Source organism: Protobothrops mucrosquamatus, unplaced genomic scaffold (genome assembly GCF_001527695.2).
Source record: "Protobothrops mucrosquamatus isolate PMUCROS unplaced genomic scaffold, P.Mucros_1.0 scaffold39, whole genome shotgun sequence".
Classification (NCBI taxonomy): Eukaryota; Metazoa; Chordata; class Lepidosauria; order Squamata; family Viperidae; genus Protobothrops; species Protobothrops mucrosquamatus.
The window spans coordinates 2,584,879-2,606,790 of NW_015386421.1; the positions used below are offsets into that span (position 1 = coordinate 2,584,879).

The 21,912-nt window shown below is 37.3% G+C and overlaps 1 protein-coding gene across 1 annotated transcript in view; it reads right to left on the bottom strand.

Annotated features, from left to right (window-relative positions):
* The window catches only part of PTPRF (protein tyrosine phosphatase receptor type F), a 342,535-nt gene extending 323,000 nt beyond the window's left edge, over positions 1–19,535 (bottom strand). The window contains exon 1 of the mRNA XM_029283209.1: positions 19,400–19,535. Within this exon, the coding sequence (XP_029139042.1) occupies positions 19,400–19,481 (82 nt within the window). The 5' untranslated portion in view covers positions 19,482–19,535. The remainder of the gene's footprint in view (positions 1–19,399) is intronic.
* Between the last annotated feature and the right edge of the window lie 2,377 nt (positions 19,536–21,912).

Below are 21,912 nucleotides of genomic sequence, written 5' to 3' on the forward strand. Positions count from 1 at the left end.
ATTTTCTCTTGTGTAAAATTACTGCTTTGCTCTCCTTTGGATGGGAGAGTGTTACAGCAGTTCTAGTGTGATCCTCAATGAGCTGTCCTAATATGTTCTGTATACTTTGTATCTTGTTTCTTTTGTCTTCTGGGATTAAATACAAAATGTTTTTCCTATATTTTATATGGATGGCATATCAGGAAAAACGAAAGACATTGCTTGCTTCAAAGTTGTAGAAATTGTTTCAGAGGGAAGCAAGTCTATTTCAAAGCAAAACCATTTGTGTGGTGGTATTATGAGAGAGGCAACAAATATTCCAAGATTGTAAACTGCAGTATCAGAAAATAAGATTAAAATACAAATCTTTTCTTAAAGTACTGTGCAATCCAATTATTCCATATAGGCTTTGCTATTAAGAACAGCTGGAAATTCCTAGAACTGATTATTTTTCTCCCCTTGATTAACAGCTCAATAGTGGGGAATGGAAAGGTAAAACCACCTTCCCTCCTTTAAAAATGATAAGTCTCTCCTGGTGGGAATTTACCAACCAAATTCAACATCTCCAAAATAATCAAGGATGTTAATAATGAAGTGTGAGTTTGTCACCTTCAATCTAGAAATTCATTGAGAATAAACAATGGAGGGGGGCTTCTCACATTTTTCCAATGTGATAATTTAAGTAACAAATTAAATCTAACTTACAAGCTAATACAACACTATTCATAAGGTGTGATGTGAGAAGCCTTAAAGAGCTGAACGACTTAACCAATTATTTTCAGAAGGTGTTAAATATATTTTTGAGGAAGAGTCCTTGATATTTCGGAAACACCACTCTAACTCCTTCCACTTTTAGTTTTATCACTTCCTTCAGTAACAATATTACTTGTTTCTTTATGTCTTAATTTCCTGAAACAATATATCTGCAATGAATAATTAAGCAATGTATTTTCTGTTTGCTTGAAAGCCAAACAAATGCTATAATTCAGATGTGGGATCCCTGGCCAAGTATGGAGACACAATCGGGAACAGCTTCTGTACAGACAGGAATTTAAGAATCAACATGCAAGGTCCTCAGCCTCTATCAACAAAAATAATACCCAAACTCCAATTGTGACATTTCTAGCTAGCTCTTTCAACATTCTAGAGTTGTATTCTAGATATTTTAAAAAGTATTGCCCATCAAGGTATCTGATATGTATCGTTCATATTTTACAATTATTTTTGTCTGTTCTCTTCATTGCTATGATATCGTTGCTAAGGTTAGGGTTGATATTTGAAAATAAGAACTGTTTTACCTCAGGGACAATGCTATCTTTAATAGTTCTGTCCTATTTTGGAAGCAAATCATTTCTGGCTGTCATAAATTTCTCAGTAATGCATGGGATGCTTTGCTGATCAGTGTTTTGTGTCACCCAAGTTCATCTCAACATGTAAGAGATTACTTTCATTTTTTAAAGATTAATATTTGCTATAGAAAATAAAAGACTGTAAAATGCAAATTATATCACTTTCTTAAAGACTTACTATTTCCACAGATGTCAATAGATGGGGGCAATAAAACAACTTTCCATTACCTGAATACCATCACCTTTTAATTGGAAAGAGGTTTGCAGTGCAATCACTTCACTTCACAGAAAACTAAGCTACAATGATCACTGATGTCTCGGGCTCAGCAAAACGAGTCCATTAGAAAACTAATCAAGTTCAGGTATTCAACCAGCAAGGTCTAGCAAAATGTCAGTTTGGCCATTAAGATTCTGCATGTCTTAATTTGAGAATCTCACCAATTCTCTAGGAGATGCAAAACTTGGAATATTTACAAAAGGTCAAAATGCAGAACAGTTTTTCATGCAGAAATAATCCATGAAAAACTCTTTTTCTTAATTTTGATGGCAAAGGATTGTATGTATTTTAAAATCCTAACTCTTGAATGCTGTGCTGTTAAGTCTGCTGAGCTGTTTTATGCTGCAGTATTATCATATTTTATTATTCATAGCAGGCTGTGGTATCTCATTCTTACTTTTGTAAAGATATATTCTTCTACATTCCACAGAAAAGTATCAGGTAAAATTGATTGATAACTACACAGTATTATATTTTTAATGTACAGAATCTTCAACTGCCATCCCTTATTTCTGCTAAGTCCAGTTGCAAGAAATAAGCACCTCTGGAAAGTAAAGTATTTCAAAGTTATTCAGGTCAGCACTATTCTGGCAGTAACAATCACGTTATTAGTCTTTCCTGTTACAATATTTGACAAAACTGATTTTTTGGGTGCTACTTTAAAAAAATAAAGTTGAGCTGATAGCAATAGTATAGAACAGACATGGCAAACACAAGATCCGGGGGCCGGATGCGGCCCGTGAAGTGGTTTCATGTGGCTCGCGAAGCCATCCTGGAAACAGTGAGGGAACGGCCTGCACTGCCTTGGCCCTGGCCCAGGCCAGCCGGGAGCCAATGTACAATTTTGTGGTGGCCATCTTGGCACTTGCCCCGGTGGACCATGCCTTGGCACTTGCCCCGGTCCCACCCCCTTCTGCCAGAGACCTTCAGATCTGTCCCACTCCTACCCACAGGCACCCTTGACGCGAATTATGCAGAACTGGCCACGCCCACCCAGCAGGCCACACCCACTCCATCCACACCCAGCCAGTAGGCCACACCCACCCGGGCCCCCAAGGGCAACCGCAATGCTGATGCGGCCCTCAGTGAAATTGAGTTTGACACCCTGGTATAGAAGCAAATTCCACCTTGTAAAATGAAACCATAAAATAAGGGGCAACTTTAAATACATTCATACCTGAAATACAGAAACAAAATGTATTTTTTTTATTTTTTAATTAGAATGCTTAAATTGGAGACAGAAAAACTGAATATCCATACTCTCTATAGCAACCCATAATAAAACTCCCGTTAATCAGAACCATACAGGTAGTCTTCAACTTACAATCACAAATGAGACTAGACCTTCTGTCACTAAGTGTTGGGTCATTAAATGAACCACACCTGATTTTACAATCTTTTTTGCTTTGACCCATAAGCAAATCGCTGCTGTCATTAAGCAAATCATACAGTTTAGCAAATCTGGCTACTCCTGTTGACTCTGCTTGTTGGGAGCCCCCTGGGAAGGTTACAATAATGTTACTCTGGGATGCTGCAACCAGTGTAAATACACACAAGCTGACAAATGCCCAAATTTTGATTATGTGACCATGGAGACACTGCAACAGTCGTAAGTCACTTTTTTCAGCATTGGCATAACTTTAAGCAGTGATTAAACAAATGGTCATAAATTGACAATTACATACATACATATACATATATACATATACATACACAATATATACACATACATACATATATTCTAGCACATTTCTCCTCTAGTCTTCTATAAGTAGTTTAGCAGGTCAATTCCGTTACGACATTCACTGAACCCAAAACAAAATTGTTTCAGAAAGTATCTCTAAAATTTAACAAATTTTCAAAAGATATTTTTTATAAACTCAACAAGATAGCTTCCTAGACAAAAATATTATTGAATATAAAAGATGTTCTATGTTTAAGACCATAATTAAATGCACCCTGTTTTAAATCTGTAGAAATTACTTCAAACTAGTACAAGACAGAAAAATTCTGATAATTTTATTTATTTTTTTGTATTCTGCCTTTATTATTTTTACAAATAATTCAAGGCAACAAGCATATCCAACACATTTTCCTCCTCCTATTTTCCCTACAACAATCTTGTGAGGTGAGTTGGGCTGAATCCAACTGCACCTTATGTGGCATAATTGTTGATAATAATTATACTTTCACCTTTTCTCAAGCCTGTACCAATTCAGACAAAATTAGAAAACAAATGTTTGTGAGTCTCTGCTTCTATTCTAGAAGTCAGTATCTCTTTAATACTGTAAGGAAAAAAGAAACTTATAAATAAATTTGATTAGAAATCCAAAAGATGTAAATTAGTAAAAATACCCACACAAAGGAGGATGGTTCAAATCATATTTATTTATTTATTTATTTATTTATTTAATTAATAAATAATACTAATTTCAATAAATTTGATAAAATTGTGTTAAAATTGATTCACAATGAGGAAAAAAGCAGTCAACACTATTTGGGGAAGAAAAAGGATTATATCACCAAGAGGAAAACTATGGTTGGGAAGTTTTTTCAGATGAGATGAATAACAATAATTTTCTGAATTGGACTGTGTCAAGATGAAATTTAACACTTTTTTGCCACCAGAATGGTTGGAAAGAACACCCAGTTCCATCTCTTTAATCTTTACAAAGATTGCTTTTTCACCACAGCTATTAGCAACATGGAAACAATTATCTTGATTATCTTACAAGGACAAAATTAAAACCTTTTCTCAATACTAGGGACATAATATTATTGGGAGGAAAGACATTAACCTCACATTTTCAAGGTAACCATGACTGCAGGAAAAGACTGTCTTTAATTCAGCCCTTCCCTTCCAATCCCAATAATTATTGTTTGATCTGTTCACTGTAGTCCTTCAATCAATGTAATTTATTTGAAATAAAGGAAGTCCACACTTAGTTAACAATATATTTGAACAGCTGGATTATGTCCCTCCCTATACTGAACACCAAGGATGTTTAACTCCCAGCCTTTAAACTAATGCCATATTAAGACATCATTTTTTCCTCCCAACCCTCCTAGAGCAAGACTAACATTAATACAGGTATCAGAGGAAAGTGGACTTTGAATAAGAAAGATAGAATAATATTGACCCTTTGGAATTTTGGTACTGTTTGTGTTGCTTCTTATTTTATCACAAGCTGAAAGAATAGTTTCGTGTATTGATTTCAACATGGAAAGGATTTTTTTCCTGATCTTCATATTTTCTTAATAATATGTTGAGTTGAAGACTTTAGAATCAAACGTTAGAAATATTTTTTTGTCTTTTGTTGCTAGGTATGGGACATATATTATTACACGGGATGATGGAATATCCTGGATTACAAACTCTTACTTGATAAACAATTTCTATTATAAAGGAATTTTGGTACTGTTGAAGATTCTTGAGAATATCTATGAACAGTCAAGAAAACAAACAGATGCATCATCAAACAATTCAGTCAAGACATAAATGACCAGCTCTGTGGAGAACTCTCTAATGCTGGCAAAGATGAAGGAATTTTGGGAGCTGAAGTCCACGAGTCATAAAAGAACCAAGGTTGCCTACCCCTGCTTTACGTTTTCTTTTGATGTTGCAGTTGTAAGCCATTGCCAGGTGTTATCTTTATCCAATTTCTCCTTGATCTTCTGTAAAAATTGACCATGTAATATTTTGTTTGCTATACATACAATATGTTGCTTCCTATACATTTGGTGTGCTGGTTCCTGTATGTTCAGTAAGTTACTGTTGTTGTTGTTATTACTACTATTACAACAAATTATCTAATTTATACAATGGTGAGTTAGGTTTGGTGCCTATACAACAGGCAATCAGCCACATTATGAGATCATATCCTTGTCCATCTCAGTGACAGGAAGTAGTCTATGCACCTTTCTAGAAAATGCCAGTATGCCAAACTATGATAAATGGAGATTATGTGACGCTGAACAAAAGTGCATCAGTAAATCATGTCTTTCGGCCGTGGAGAACATTCCTGGAAGTATTCAGGTGAATTCTGATTTCTGCTTCCAAGGAATGGAATAGAATATGGCTATGTTTTTTATAGGTATGGGAGAGAGAGCTATCCAGGTATAAGAACTGAAAATTGTCAGCTTTATAAAAGTATGTCACTACCTGCTTTACATCTTTTCTGAACTATTCTTCCTGAGAAAAATATCAATATTTTTTTTTAAAAAAACTAGGCAGCACTCTATTTTCTAAGTTGAATGTTTTCAAATATGTGCAGTATATGTTTGATCCCTCAGACCAAATGACACTTCTTAAGGTATTTTCAACCTTCTTTCTTTGAAATATTCCTTGACAGTTGAAAGTATTTTCAAATTCTGAGTTTAGATGATGAAGGAAACTATTTGTTAAGACCATATATTTCTACATTCTTCCTTCTGAGTAAACCCCATAGTTTTATACAAAACATTCACAGGAAAGAGGAGGAAATAACAGCTGACGCTTAAAGACTACTATCATAATTCTATTACGCAATCAAAACGAATGCTTAATTAACATTTCTACCCCATCCTGAAATCCAGAAACACATAATGTACACTGTTCCATCTATCTGTCTTGTTTGTTCTAAAGCCAAATTAAAAAAGGAATAAAATGCAGATATAACTTAATGACTATTATCTAACCATACACATTGCACATGAATACTGTTAATCTATTAATATTCATTAAATTTAGTATATAAACAAGATTTTTTTTTAATATTATCTGTTTATTGACATGCTGCTTTATTAATGTTCTTCTCTTCATAAAGCTTCAACAAGTGGCAGCCCCAGGTGAAACTTTTCTAGGCTGGGGATTTAAATAGGATTAGACCTGGTTAGTATTTACAGAAGATTAACCAGGAAATATTAGGACCTTAAGCTAGACTAGGAAATTAAAGAAATGTCCCAGAAGCAGCCAATGGAAAACCACTTTTGTATTGTTGCCACCAGGTTTGAGCAATTTTTGTTACTATTATTTCTTCCCAAAGAAGGCAGCATATATGCCAGATAATCTCTAATGGTGACACTTAATCTCATTGCTCTTATGCAGTAGAAATCTTTGTCATTAGCCTCACAGATAATCTTCAATTTACAACCACAATTGGAACTGGAATTTGGGGTCATATGTTGGTGCAGTTGTACAATAAATCAAGTCGCCATGTGACTGAATCCAATTTTATGACCATTTCTACAGTAAGTGTTAAGTGAATCACCACAGTTGTTAAATAAATCACTTAGTGGTTAAGCAAATCATGTGGTTGTTAAGCAAATCCAGCTTCCCCAATGAATGCTTTTTGCTGAAAACCAGCAACAAAGTCACAAATCACAATCATGTCCTGCAACTGGTCATAAATATGAGCCAGTTGCCAAGCACCCAAGTTGCAATCAGGTGCAAGTAAAGGTAGCAAATCACTTTTTTCTGAGGCTGTTGTAACTTCAAACCATAATTAAATGAATAGTTGTAAGTCAAGGATTACCTGTATAGGTAAAGTTTTAGGAGAGGAAAATGCAACCGTCCATGTTAACTTCTTTGATAAGGGAAAAGACACATTTATTGGTGACTGGAAACCTTTTATGGGCTTTTTGTGAAAAAATGAAAAAAATGAACTTGTGATATATGGCTTTGATGATTAGACAGGATAGAATGTAGAAAAAAGAGTTTGATGATATAACTTTATAGAGAAACGTTAAAATATAATTGTACTTATAACTGCTGCAAAGAATATTGGAAGCCACTTTTTTCTTTCTTTTCTATTTTTTTAAAAACTTTTTTTCCTGCTTTTTTGACTTCTCCTTGATTTTTTCCCCTTTTTCCTTTTTCTTCCTTACATTATATTGGTTTGAATTAGCTTTTTAGCTTTTTTTTTTTTTTTTAAAAAGTTTCAATACAAAATCTTATAAAAAATAGTTTGTCAAAAGAAGATGGCATTTATCAGTAAGAGTTGTGGATTTGATAAGAATATTTGAAATATTCAGTCAAAGATTTACTAGAGAGATAACATAAGAAATTTCAGAGTCAGTTTTGTGGGATATGATATTACACAGATTTGTTAAGATTCAAGGCACTTCCATATTCTTAATGTGAAATATTATTGATGCCTGAAGAGTAAGGGTAATTCAGTGTTGTTATTTTCAGATGGAAGTACTATCTGTTCAGTAGGATTTAACTTTAATGGTATAGATCTCCAGCTTGAGCAGGGGGATGGACTAGAACACCTCCAAGGTCCCTTCCAGCTCTATCCTGATTCTGATCCTAATTCTAATAAATGTGCATTAGATTTATGACTTAGCTAATGTTATCTTTTTAAAAATGTGTCCTTGCTTTTCCATGTAACTTCTATTAACTACAATCAATTTAATTAAAAAAATGACATACACTCCCACTCACAGACACACACAGACAAAGATACACACATACACACACACACACACACACACACACACGTAAGCCAAGAGTCTAGAGTAGGGGTGTCAAACTTCCGGCCCGCAGGCCGGACATGTCATCCGGAAGCTACGCCCACCCCATTGCCGGCAATGGCAAAACCGTCCCGATATGTTGCGCAATGACATGTCTGGTCTAGAGCAGTGGTGGCGAACCTATGGCATATGTGCCAGAGGTGGCACTCAGAGCCCTTTCTGTAGGCACATGCGCAGTCTCCCCAGCCCCACCTTGGGGCCCCCTCATCAGCAGCCCCCCCAGAGGAGAGTCAACCCCAAATGCGGCCTGCACGGAGGAGCGGAGCCAAGGACATGGCAGCCGGGCAGCAGGGACGGGACTCTGCCTTCGCACCCCGTCCCACGCAGTTGATGCTGTTGGGCATGGGCGGAGGGCATGGCCTCCATAGCGCTGCTGGGCTGCCTGGGCAATCTGTGGCAGGCGGTGGAGGCAGTGAGTGGCCCTGCGGGTGGGTGGGGGGCAGGGGTGGTGGAGCGGGCGAAGCGGAGGCCGGGCTGGTTTTTGGGCACTCAGTCTCTAAAAGGTTTGCCATCACTGGTCTAGAGAATCCTAATTTATTATGTTTATCACTGCAGTCAGCATGATTAATGGTAAAGGAAAGTGGAATTGTAGTCCAAAAGCTATAAGCACATATTATGTATGTACATGCATTCATATACCTATGAATGTATGCATAATGCTGTGTGGAAAACCTATGTTGTGATACAAAATCTGAAGACAAAAAACCATTTATTTTTCAATTTAGGAAAAATCAGGATAGGAGAATATTAACTGTAGACAGTTGATTTTTAAAAAAGCAAGTATCATAATATTAGACACTGAAGGATCAGCTTGCAAAATTACACTACATATTCAGTAATATTAGTCAGCATATTATCAATAATTTATCACATACATATAATTTCCAAAGAACCGGCAATGACAGATAGTCCTTAATTTATGACAGCAATTGGGAATGGAATTTTCATCACTAAGCATTGTGATCACATAAAGCATGATCGCAATGCTTAGTGATAGCATTCCCTGCAGTCCCTGTTGTTGTCATTAACTAAATATCATGGTTGTTGGATGATGCAGTTTCTGCCAGCTTCCCACAACCAAAGTCAGCAAGGAAGCTAGTAAAAAGTTGCAAGTCCTAGGCCGGCAGGCAGGTAAGTGGCTTCTAGTGAGTGGAGAAGAATGAAAGGGAATGTGTAAGAGATACTACACAGGTTGGGGAGGTGCACAAGGATATGTGACAAGTGCAGTGTGGTTGGGTATATGAGAGGCACCACATGGGTCCAAGAAGTTCTGTGAGGATATAAGGGATGCACAAGAGGCATTGTGTAGATTAGCAAAAGCCACCATGTGGATTGGTGAGAATGTGCAAGGGTGTGCATGAAAGGCGCTGCATGGGTTGATGAGTATGTTGGAGGTGTGCAAGAGGTGTGATGAGGATTGGGGAAGGTATGTGTGTGGTCAGTGCAGTGCAGGGGGGCTGGTGGAGGGTGTGCAGGTAGGGAAGAGTTACTTCAGCAACTTGTGACTTTCCCTGCCAACTTCCCCACTGATTTTCTCAAATCTTCTGAATACTCACATTTTGGTCTGAGGTAAGAAGACTAGAACATCAGAGGGTATTGATAAATAAATAAGAGTCTTAATAGAAAATGAGTAATTAAAAGTGCACCCAAGATATACAGAAGACATTTTCAATTCCCACCTCAACTCCAACCCTTTTTGAAGCTTGAAGCTTAAACAAAATTGGGATTTTTTTTCCCTTCAGATTCCTGTTTAAAATGATAAACTGAGAATAAATGAACAAATGTTAATTACAATATGAAGGATTTTAGGATAGGAAGCTTAATTATATAATTACATGTGATGCTCAAGCACATCAGTGATTAACACATGCAAATTCCTAATACAAGCTTATCCATGAAAACAGAAATTTCACAATGTAAACAAAAACTACCCTAAGCAATGCAAGAATAATTATTTGTCAGAAACACAATCAATAACTCAATCAGTCATGTGGCTCCAGCTAACATAATAAATGAATCACCCAAAATATAAATCTTAAGTGATACTAAATAAAATGACATGATGATGCTTCCCTCTGGATAATAAAGCAGCAGAGCAAGAATTCTTATATTGCAATATTTCATTTGCATGCATAGTAATAGTATTACTATTATATTCCATTATATTAATCCCCCCTTTGAGCTATGTATACTCTGAAGACAGGCTAACAGTTGTGCCTAAAAGCCCCCTGTTTACAGGAGATAACAATAAGATGAAAAGAATGCACAGCTACAGGTTAAATTTTATTTGTTCATTTTTATCTTTAATTGAACATTCTTTATATTTAAATTTTAAGGCCCCATGTTTGGCTTACTGAATGACATGTATCAGAAAATACTATTGGAAAGTAGTAACAGAAAAAATAAACTATCAGTCAAGATTGATGAATCTTCATGTGCAAGGTCTATCAAGACACTGGCAACTAGATCATCTCTAGTAGACATTCTTGTAAAGTTTGCAACATTTTAGTTGGATCCCAATAAGATGTTAACATGAATAGATAAAAGAATGTGTAGATATTAATTATTTCTTTTTATCCCTCTGTGGCTATATTTGACCAACAAGAACCAAAAGTCTTATGGCATTTTCATACTTAAATAAAGCTTAAAAAAATAACACTCTTTATTTGTTTTTAATGCAAACCTTTTAAATAAACTGAAATTCAGTAGCAAATGCTTGATGGCACGCATACTGCCCACTACTGGATATGCTAAGGATCTGTAACTGGGATGCAAAATCAAAATGGAAGTAGAACAATTCGGACCCTTCTCTTCAAGACCCAGCAGCCAGAGGAGGAGGCGGCAAAGGAGACATTCTTGTGGCCAGATGTTCCCATTTATTTCTAGCCACTTAGCCATTTCCAAGATTATCACGGTTGACTTGGTGGCTGTAACAATGAACTTCTCATGTTGGGAAGTAATGCTTTTATCTATTACAAAATCTTCTCCAGCTATCTCCTCCAAGATACCTTGTATGTTTCCTCTCCTGCAATATGGCATCATGCTAATTCATGAGGTGGTTTGTCTAGTATAAGGTAGACGGAATGGGACAACTTACTACAGCCAACTTGCCGTGGGACAACTCACCATGGGACAACTCGCTGCAGGACAATTCAACAATTCAATTTAATTATTTAAAATAATTTAAAAACTATTTTATTTTTTGTCATTCAGATTTAATTTTGTTCCTCCTTTGGCATCCTTTCTTTAATGATTCTATTCCACTATTTCTTCAGTATTAGCGTAACTCTTGTCCCACAGCAATTTGTCCTGTGGTGAGTTGGCCATGGAGAGCTGTCCGCAGCAAGGTGGCTGCGGAAAGTTGGTCATGGTTGAGTTGGCTGCGGTGAGTTGGCCATGGTGAGTTGGTTGTAGCGAGTTGGCTGCAGTGAGCTGTTGTAGATCATACTGTAGAAACAGTTTTAGGATAGTAAATTATGATTTTCTAAGGATTTCCTGAATGCAGTAACAAGGTTTTCTTTTGTATTCGCCAGTCGCTTAACATGATGTGCAAATGAAAGTCTGGGTCTGTTTGTAGTTTCCTAGCTTATTTGTTTGTGTTTCTGCCTTAAGTCTCTAAGCAATCCATGAAGCAGGAAACTGCTGGTAAACTGTTGGCAAAAAAAAGAGAAAAGCAACCAGAAATGCAGACTACAAAGTAACTCGGCAGCTTGCAAGGTATTAACTATTTAGACAATATGGGTCAAAACAGCTAGAGAAAGAAGCCCAGAATATATTAGGACTACAGATCACGATTAATGTTATAAAATGTAAACCACTTTGTAGCTATCTGACCAAACCTGAGTGACACCTTAAAGCTAACTAAAATATTTATTTACATTTAAACAACATGCCTTATGTATTGTGCACATGTGCTCTGATGAATTTTCTGGCTTCTTCAGCAAGCTGTTGTTGAAACAAATCTTGATTTAATCTGGGATTAGCTCATCAATAAACTGCAGAGACTCCTTTTCAAAGGACACAAATGTAATTGGCCAGCTCGATCTTGCTCCTGGGGAGGGATGCGTGTGGGGGCCGGGCAGGGTTGGGGGAGATCCAGGGGGTCTCTGGCAGGTGGGGCAGTGGGCAGGAGGGCGTCTTGCTCAGCTGATGAGTTGGGGAGGAAGGGGGCAGCTACACCCCCTCCCAAACGCTGCCGTCTCACGAAAGCAGGATGAAAACTCCAAAAAGCGACAAGTCAAAAAAAGTTAAAACAGAAGAATGTCTCGTGATGGTTTTCTTCCCTGGGGGAGTTGTGGGGGGCATGGGGGCTGTGCTGGGATCAGGGCTCCTCGTGCCTTCCGCTGCCCTGGGCGGGGGTGCACTTGTGTATGGGGATGCACATGGGGCTGCTGCTTTGCTTTCTATGCAATGCCAGGACTGAGCTGGACTGGGCGCAGAGCCTCCTCATGGCTTCTTTCCCCGCAGACATCGGGAGTGCCCACCCCAGCTACCGCTCGTCCTGGGGCAGCTGCCGCCATCCCACGCTCTACAGCCCATCGCCGGCCAGCCAGGTACACCGGGATGCCTCCCTTTGGGCTCCCTCGGCCTCTCCCACCCCCTTCCAGGCTGGGGCTGGTCAGATTTCCCCCGTGGGCAGCCCTGCACCCATCCCTGGCCAGCCTTCCTCCTCCATCCTCCTGCTCCTTCTGCGGGTGGACCAAGGCTTACTGAGCTGCACGGTGCCTCTCCCTGCATGCATCCTCAGGCAGAGGAGCCGGGCAGCCATGGCTCTCGCTCCCCTCCGGCCTCCATCTGCCTGAGGCCCAAGCTCAGCGCGCCCAGGTCACCGGCGATGGGCTGGAGAGCGCAAGATGGCGGCAGGTGAGCCGGGACGAGTGGTAGGTGGGATGTGAGCTCCCAATGTCCGCAGGGAAAGAAGTGGCAAGGAAGCTCTGCACCCAGTCCAGCCCAGCCCCGGTACGGCGCAGCAAATAAGCAGCAGCCACACGTGCATCCGACACAACCTTTGCAGAGCACCGTTCTCCCGCCGCCCCGACCCAACCCTCACAGAGCCAGTTCCTGGCTATAGGATGACTAAACAGCAGTATTCAGTCAGTGTTAACTTCTTTACCCTATCATGGTCCATAAATGTCAATGACTTTAGCATGCTTTCTTCACAAAAATGTGATCAAGAGGAACAGACAGCAGTAACTGAATATTTGACTATTTCTGATTATAGGATTCAACCTTCCATAACACAAGAAAAGATACAATGAATTTGCTTTCTACTCTTCCAGGTATAGACTGATGTTATCTAGTCAGGTAATGAAACATCTGCAAGCAAACAATCAAACTCAAGAAGCAACGAGAATTCCACAATTCAGCTCTGAGTTACATATATTTATTCTCCTCTTTTGAAACTTCCAAGTTTCCAAAAGTGGAAGAGAATGTAGGAGTCTGTTCACATACATTCATCAACAACATGTTCCCATGCTACAGCGGCTGGTCCAAGATAGAAAAGGCTGAAAAAAGATTTTAATAAGCAGTTATAATATGCAAATCTTATCCAGAAATGTAAGGGTGGATGCTAAATAAAGTAGTCCACAGACATACATCTTTATTACCTAATCAAACCACAAAGACTTCAGCCATCCTGTTTTTGCAAGTTAGTATTCTTCTGCATGGTTGCTTCAGTTCTTTATCTTAAAAAAAGCTTTAGCTACTTAAATATATTGTTGATAGCCACACTTAAATCACTTCCAATTCAGAAATATTAGTAAGCAAATGTCATCTATCTTAATAAAACTGTTTGCATGCATGCAAACAGTTTAGGAAGATAAAGTATAAGGAAATTGAATAAGATAAAGGAGCTCTTTTCTTTAAAAGCTACCCTGTGTTGGTCACTTTTGAGCCTTTTCAAATAAACTATCACTGTTAGTGAAGTACTGGAAAAACTAATGAGTGAAAGAAATGCAATGAATAATTTGTTTAAGTACAGAAAGGTAGAGCTGTATTTAAAGATGTGTTATATTTTTCCTCCAGATGCAAATTCTGAACACAGCTGCTTGCAACATCCTAGAAGTAACAAGTTACAAGGGTCACTTTATTCTGCCAGTTAAAACTCTGGCTGGCCTCCAGCAAAACTGGATGACGAAAAGCTTAAGACTCTCAGAACATTTCACATGGCTATCAGGAAGACCCCAGATGTGAAGCTCAAAGGAAAAGGGAATCCAGAAATGACAAACTATTAAGAAAAAACAAACCAGCTTGTTTACTGGGAGCTGGGAGTACAAAATCACAACAATGTAAAGTGAAGACCTTATACCTCTCAAGGAAGAAATGCCCATCTGGCATTGGCATGTATATATACACATATACTGATAGTTAATACTTTCAATAAGAGGTCATGCACACTCCAATAGCTGTAAGAGAAATTGTAATGCCTCCTGATTAAAAAAACTGCTGCTCTAATCTCTTGAAATGATGCTATTTATTAGAGATTTCCATTTGCTGGAATTAATTAGGTGCACATATCTGTATGTTGGAGAAGCTATTAGTTATAAGATTGAAAGATCCATGCAAGGGATAACCATATAAATCCCAGATTCATCAGTGCAAGTGTCAGATGACAGGACAAGTCCCCTTCCTGAAAACATATACCTGGTCTTTCACTGAAGAAACACTGTTCCTCTCAAATGTCAATATGTCAAGTATAAGTAATTGAGCATATCCTCTATTGGTTAACGCCTCCATTTACTACTTTTGTTCTTCCATCAAACAAGATGATTTCTGATCCCTGCCAGCCCCCCCCCCCAAACTCTTTCCAAAGGCTTGGAAATTGTGTTTGAGATAATCTGAAACTCACCTGCCATGGAAACGAGCTGTGGCAGGTCATCCTTGGTTAATGGAAGGCTCCAAACCTCAAACAAAAAGCCTAATAAAGGGACTAAAATCATGCAATAGCCTCCCTGGGAAGAACTAATTTTCAGTTCCTCATTTTCAGAATTGTATTTTTTTTGCTGTGTTTGGGATTTTAGTAAGAAATAGATTCTAGGAACATGGTAAAAGCATTTTTTTTCTTTTGACAACTGAAATTAACATTAAATGAAATCTAAAAGCTCTTTTCCATTGCACAGTCAAAAGCTGATAGAAGGGGAAAAACAGAGGTCACATAAAAGATAAAGAAGAAGAAGCAGACAGAGAAAATGTAGAACACAGGTGTCAAACTTGCTGCATCACTTGACGTGTCACGACCTATCGCGACTCTTTTTGCATCGCCAGCAATGGGGTGGGTGCGGTTTTGGTATGATGAAACTGGCCCGTGGGCTGGCAGTTTGACACCCCTGATGTAGAACAATCATTCTGAATCACTTATAATAGAACCTATAATACCATTACAATTACCTTTACAAAAACGATGAGAAGAAATTCAGAAAATAAATAAATGGAAAATTAGTCAAATTAGCATATGTGCATTAAAAAGGCCAGACCTCACTTCTATTTTTATTAGCATCAGCAAGTCCATGCCAACTTCATAGAAATGTTCGACATACATTTTTTACAGCAGGGAAATCTGGACACTCCCTGCATTCACATACTGAAAAGTGGCTATTTTTAAGATTACTGAATAAATCTAACTGGAGGAAAACCCATATTTGCTCATTTTTAGTATAAAATCTTAAATCATCTAAAAAGCTTCACTTTGGGACCAGCTGACTACTTATCCAGAAGCTGGAGCATCAGCAGCTGCAGAAAAATTGCTGCTGCAACAACAAACAGATTTTAAAGTGAGAAACCCAAGGCTCTATGTTTTCAGATACGTATAGCACAAATGATCTATATACATCTTGCTGCATTATTAATTATGCTCCATTTCTACATATATTATCTTACAAAGCCCAGGTCAATTATAGCTCTAATCTATACTATCACCTTAGAACAGAGGCATACAAAACATTTAGCAGATCTTAATTGGGTCTGACATTCCTATGGTACTTTTCTATTACTTCAGAGCAGTAGGGGAAATGGCTCTGTATAAACTGAGGAGACGGGTTATGTTCATAATTATACCTTCTCAGCTACAAGGAAATTACCTGAATACCATTTAAAAATATAAATGAAAGAAGTCATCAATAAGTCTTTCTCCTGACTCCACTTTTTGAGTAGCCATTTTAATGCTATTCACCAGCATTCAATTTTTCCACAAAATCAATAGGGACAACTACATGGCATTCAAGAGATTTTATGTTACATACACATGCCCATACAGCATCAGCACTTTATATTTAACAACTTTAATTTCTGCCTGTTGCACTGACTTCAGGGAAAAATGAAATTGCCAATATTCAGGACTGCTATCAGTTGTAACTGATCTATTTGACCAATTTGCTCTGAACAGTATCACCTTGTTATCATGAGTACCAATAAGAAGGTATAAGAAAACATTCGTAATTTAGAGTCATTGTTCAAGTCCAAATCCATCCATCACATGCAACAAAGGCATTCATTAATTTGTATGCAATTAGAAGCAAGTATGCAAGATATTCCGGGTAAAGTATGTATGACATGGAATTAACAAAGGGATTATAAAATGTAACCGGGGATCTTTATATACAATGAACAATGAAGTTATTATACATGCAACATATTTTCTATCACTCCTTCACCACAAGGACAAAATCTAGGTGATGTTCTTAACTGTTTCCTAAAGTAATGCTTTTGGAAGTGCATTAAAATGTGCTAACTATTACCATTAGATTTGGGATTAGTTATCCGATTTAGATAATTTACTGGTCTAAAATAAAGATATATAGACTACTGAAGAAAATATCTCCGGGAAAACAAATCAAATTGCTTTTTATATCCAACACCTATTTTAAATATATAAATCCATCACATTTTGGTAATGCAATATCTGTAATTCATCTTACAATAGCCGTAACTATATAATTTGTGGAACTGATCTTCTCCAAGCTGGTTCAAAATTATCCACAAGTATTAAGGTCCCAGACCCACAGGGTAAAATCTTAACCAATCTAAAAATATACACAGGCAAATGCAAATATAAAATCCACTCTAATCATACCTGCCTCACAGTGAAGGACTGCACTAGGGACATTTTGCACTACTGTAAAAATAGTCCTTAAAAAATTAGCTTTTCCGCCCTCAGAAGAGTTATATGGTCCCAGATTGGCCCAAATAAAACATGTAAATGAAAGTCTGCTGAAAAATAGCAGCTGATCTAAATAGTGGCCCTCTAGAATGATCACAAGGCAGTAGCCAATTTGGGGGCATTTTGAACAGTGCAATCCTGAGAGACTCAATATGATATCCATCCAATTAAGCAGGCAGTTTAGGACATTAAGCAAACACCAGGATCTTAATTTCAGAATAATTTGTCTCTAATGTTTCATCTTGACAATAGTCAGCAGAGCTCATTTTAAACCTAGGCAGGTCTAGAATTTACAATCTCCTGCTTTCGAGCCTGCATTTACTGCATTTGGTGAAAAATATATATACCAAAAGTTGGATTCACATTATTTGCTTTGTTCATTGATTTCAGGTTTGTGTTTGAATGTATTCCTAGATCAAGGGATTGATGCACATTTTAAAATGCCATTATAGATAGATGCTTGCTCCTGCTGCTAAGTAAATTTATAAAAAATCGAGATTAAACATCCATTGCTGTATCCAGGGAGATTACAACAAAGAAATCACTATTCACAGAGGGGTTAAGCAGGATTGCATCCTTCACCCTTATGATATAATTTGTATATTAACTCTATAATAATTAGGTTAAAGAGCCTTGCGAACCATCCTCTAAAGCTAACCAATAAACACACTGTGAACCTTTCGTATGTGGATGATAAATAGAGATTCATTCCATTACTAAACAATTCTCACCACAAGGATATACCTCCTTATATTAAGTCTACATTTCAGTTTTTTTCATTACATCCCATTGGTCCTTATACTGCTCTTATTCTCCAGCATGGAAGGAATGTAGAATCCACGAATGGGTTTTAGAAGTCCTCTAGCCCAAAAAGAAACTATGCTGTGGCCCTGTACTGTTCCACGGACTGGGGGTTGGGGACCCCTGTACTACAGCTGCTTTATATCCATTTAAACTGCAATGCCCAGAACTGGAGACCATATTCCAAGTACAATCTATCTAGCATAGAGTGCAAAGTATTATTTTTCAAGATCTGGATGCAGTTATTCTCTTATACAGGTAAGACTGCATTAGTCTTTCTAGCTGCTCCATGACATTGCCTATTCATGTTCATCTAGTCAACAGTCAGTACTCCTCAATCCATGTCACTAAGCAGAACTCTCCAATCCTGTACCTTGTGACTTTTCCTAATTAGATGTTATTATATTTGTTGCAATGAATATCATAAAATATTATCATCCAATTCGTATTAGTGGAACAATTAAACCACAACAATAAATAAATTCTTAGTGGTTGGCATGGCTCTAGGCTAAAATTCCACAACATCTTCTAAGACTGAGCTATCACATGAAATTATGGCCATTATAAACATCTATAAACTAGTGCAATCCCCATCCTCTCTCAGATCCTGTCAATAGCTTCAAAGTATTCCCTAGTCTTAGGGGGTACATGCAGATTATCCAGTTATAATCTGCATGTACCCCCTATCTCTATATAGAATTGTATGTGTAGGTACATATATGCAAGTATACAGTTGGTATATGTATTCATATGCCATTCAGTGCAGAAAATAGTAGGCTTTAAGAACAGATGTATTACTACATAAACCCAATTACTTCTATGAATGGGGATCCAAATGTGCTTATAACCAATTTCCTAAACAGATAATACTGTATATAATTACCATTCAAAAGAAAAAGGGTTACTAAAATGTCTAAAGATTTCTATATTGTAGCTAACTAGTAAAAAACCTTTTCTTCTCTCTCTCTTCCGTCAAAGTTCGTGAATCCTAAGTGAGAGCATATGGGTGCCCAGAAAAAAAACTAAATAAAAGACAAGAATATTCTGCATGTGAAAAATTTATAACATTACAAGAAAAGAAATCATATTAACATTACAAAATATGTAATCAAGAATTGTCCTAGTGTCCATGTACACTGAGCTGAAATTTGTAATGGAAGACAACGAAGGATTTCAGTACATTTATGGTAAGTTTATGATTTGTTTACTAGCATCATACAAACTAAAAATTGATGATTTACCTTTACATTCTATCATCTGTAACTTTTATAAAACAATCTTACAATGATCCTAATCATAATATATTTCCATCAGGTAATTACTTACTATCTGCTTCTGTTGATGACATCAAGCAGCACAAAATTGCTGCTACCACAACAAATGTTGAGATGCTGAAGTTAGGCTTCATATTCCAAAGTAGAGAAAGTGGTCAATACATCCAGTGTCACACATGCAAATGTATTCCTGTAACCAAAGAAAAAAAACAAATTAATCACACCTCAAAAAACTCCAATTTTTGAAAAAGCTAGGTGTTATTTCCCATTCCAATAAGAAGATGCCTTGTTCCACAGAATTTATGTTAACTGTAAATGTCTATTTACTGGGCTTTGTAGGTCTTTTATACTTCTTTATTTCACAACAAATACTAGAGTTCATAACCATTGGCTTTTGTAATCATTACAAACATTTTCAGATGATATGTTTTCTCATGTAAGTATCCATGGTATCCATGCTACTTCTCATAGTGAATGGAGATATAGTATTTACGGATAGTTCTGGGGAATGAACAATGCAATTTTTAAATCAATAGGAACAATGATATGCAAAGAAATGACAGAGAATTAGACTGAAGCCAAAGCAAATGATATGCTGTTTAAAAGTATTGCTCCCTACTATCATTTGTCCATAGAGAAAAGTATATGGTTATCCAGTTTTTTCCTACACGACAAATGGTTTTGAGGGGATTGAAAATGAATGAAATAATACGGGGAAGAATACAATGTCTTACCCATGAGACTGAGCTCTGGAAAATCATTGTATTTCTCCTATTAATTACTTTAAAGATGAAAGAGGGTTTAATCACAGATCACATATACCTTTGTAAAATATGGTTCTTGCATATATGGCCAATTAGCTATCCACTAGCAATGTCTATCTTTAGATAATAATAATCAAATATTGCACAGATGACAATTAGATCTTCAGCAGTAACTATTCAGTACATCTGAAATATACTTTCCACATTTTATGACACTCTTAGAAAATAAATTCAATTTTGATCTTCAGCCAGATTTATGATTTTCTTTCAGCATCAAGATGGCTATAACATCTACTAAAAAACAACTAATGAACTGCATCTTACCTACATGTCATTTCCTAGTTCTACTCTCTCTCTCAAACACCATTTATTGTTTTCTATGTGAGCTCTAGGAGTATGTGTTTTATTCAATTTAATTTAGAGATCTATCAACTACAGTTTTAATAGCAGATTAAAATTTACGCTTCACAAATTAGTCAGTAGAGCTAAGATTGAAGACATGCCTCACTGGCACTTTCTTCCTTATGCTAAATTTAATTGAATATAGCTTTTAAAAGATCCTGCCTTAATCAATCAAAGTTTTTTAAACACACGGTAAGTTCTGAACATTAGACAAACTATACTTTTTCTCCATTGTTGGCTAAAAATTCCCATTTTTTATTGGTTTTTTAAAATTAAAACTACATTCCTATTTATTTAACTTTCTGGGAGCCCCACACCAAAGGTAGAATGGATTCCTTGCCATTCAGCATCAACAATATTGGGCTAGATGGATTGCTGGCTAAAGCAGTGTATTAAGTAAAATATCTTATAAAAGCACAGTCTGATAAGTTCCAAAAGTAAAATGTCCCAGCAACATCTAAAATGTCAAACTCAAATGGAATTATATATCTTATCTCAGTGTCACATTTTCATTCTGCTTTCAATTGTTCTGGATTACTGATTATGCAAAATATATACAAATTAAAAATATAGCATCTGTCAGAATTAACTCTCCTAATGTATTAAGGCAGGCATGTCAAACTTGCGACGTCACGCGACGTATCGGAGCTTTTTCGCCATTGCCGGCAATGGGGTGGGCGCGGCTCTGGTATGATGAAACCGGCCCGCGGGCCGGCAGTTTGACACCCCTGTATTAAGGGAACTACCATAGTTAAAAAAATATTCAGTAACAAAGGAAAAAATACACACAAGTTTGTTTGAAATTCTACTAACTCTTTGCTAAAGAAAAAAAACATTTGGGCAGATTGGAGAACTTCAGAATCATTTAAAAAAAAAACTCACAAATATGAAAATGGAAGAAATATGTAGAAACTATTGGTTATTCAAACAAAGCATGAAAAATAGAATTTGCCAGGGCTTTTTTTCTCATAAAACGCCCAGAATGGAGTTCCGGCACCTTTTTTGGATGGAACCTTGTAGGGTAGGCAAAGCGGTTTGTATGACATGTATGAGTTGCGGCACCCTTTTTTTTTTTTTAATAGAAAAAATGCACTGGAATTTGCTATTTACATCTTGAATTACATAAATGTGACCGCATATACCAGTGATGGCGAACCTTTTAGAGACTAAGTGCCCAAACTGCAACCCAAAACCTACTTACCGTATATACTCGAGTATAAGCCGAGTTTTTCAGCCCATTTTTGGGGCTGAAAAATGCCCCCCTCGGCTTATACTCGAGTCAGCGTCTTGAAGCAGCTGCTGCCGCCACCGCTGCCAGGCAAGCCACGGCGGCTCGCCGCTCGCTCCCCCTCCCCTGCCGCTGCGCTCCGCCTGCTTGGCCGGCGCCGGCGGCCGCAGC